This window comes from Penaeus monodon, chromosome 19 (genome assembly GCF_015228065.2).
Source record: "Penaeus monodon isolate SGIC_2016 chromosome 19, NSTDA_Pmon_1, whole genome shotgun sequence".
In the NCBI taxonomy this organism is placed as follows: Eukaryota; Metazoa; Arthropoda; class Malacostraca; order Decapoda; family Penaeidae; genus Penaeus; species Penaeus monodon.
The window spans coordinates 32,329,572-32,329,793 of record NC_051404.1 but is presented as its reverse complement, the minus strand read 5'-3'; the positions used below and the strand labels follow the sequence as shown (position 1 = coordinate 32,329,793).

Genomic DNA, 222 nt, shown 5'->3' with positions numbered 1-222 from the left:
TCATGAGGGGCAGGGACGACATCGGGGGCACCAGGTACGACTTGGACACGTCGGAGGGGGACGTGGTGGTCGTCGTGGTCGTGTGCAGCATGTCGGAGATCGGCGACACGTCCGTCTTGATGAGGGGAAGGGGGGAGCTCTGTGGGGGGGAGGCCGACGGGTGGGGGGATATCGACGAAGGGTGGGGGGACAGGCTGGCCGGGTGGGGGGACACCGAGGCCG

At 68.9% G+C, this 222-nt stretch overlaps 1 protein-coding gene across 1 annotated transcript in view; it reads right to left on the bottom strand.

Annotated features, from left to right (window-relative positions):
* LOC119585181 (homeobox protein SIX3-like) overlaps nt 1-222 on the bottom strand; it is a gene marked incomplete at both ends in the record, with an annotated part of 23,691 nt that continues 23,469 nt past the window's right edge. The window contains 1 exon segment of the mRNA XM_037933819.1: nt 1-161. Coding sequence (XP_037789747.1) covers nt 1-161 — 161 coding nt within the window.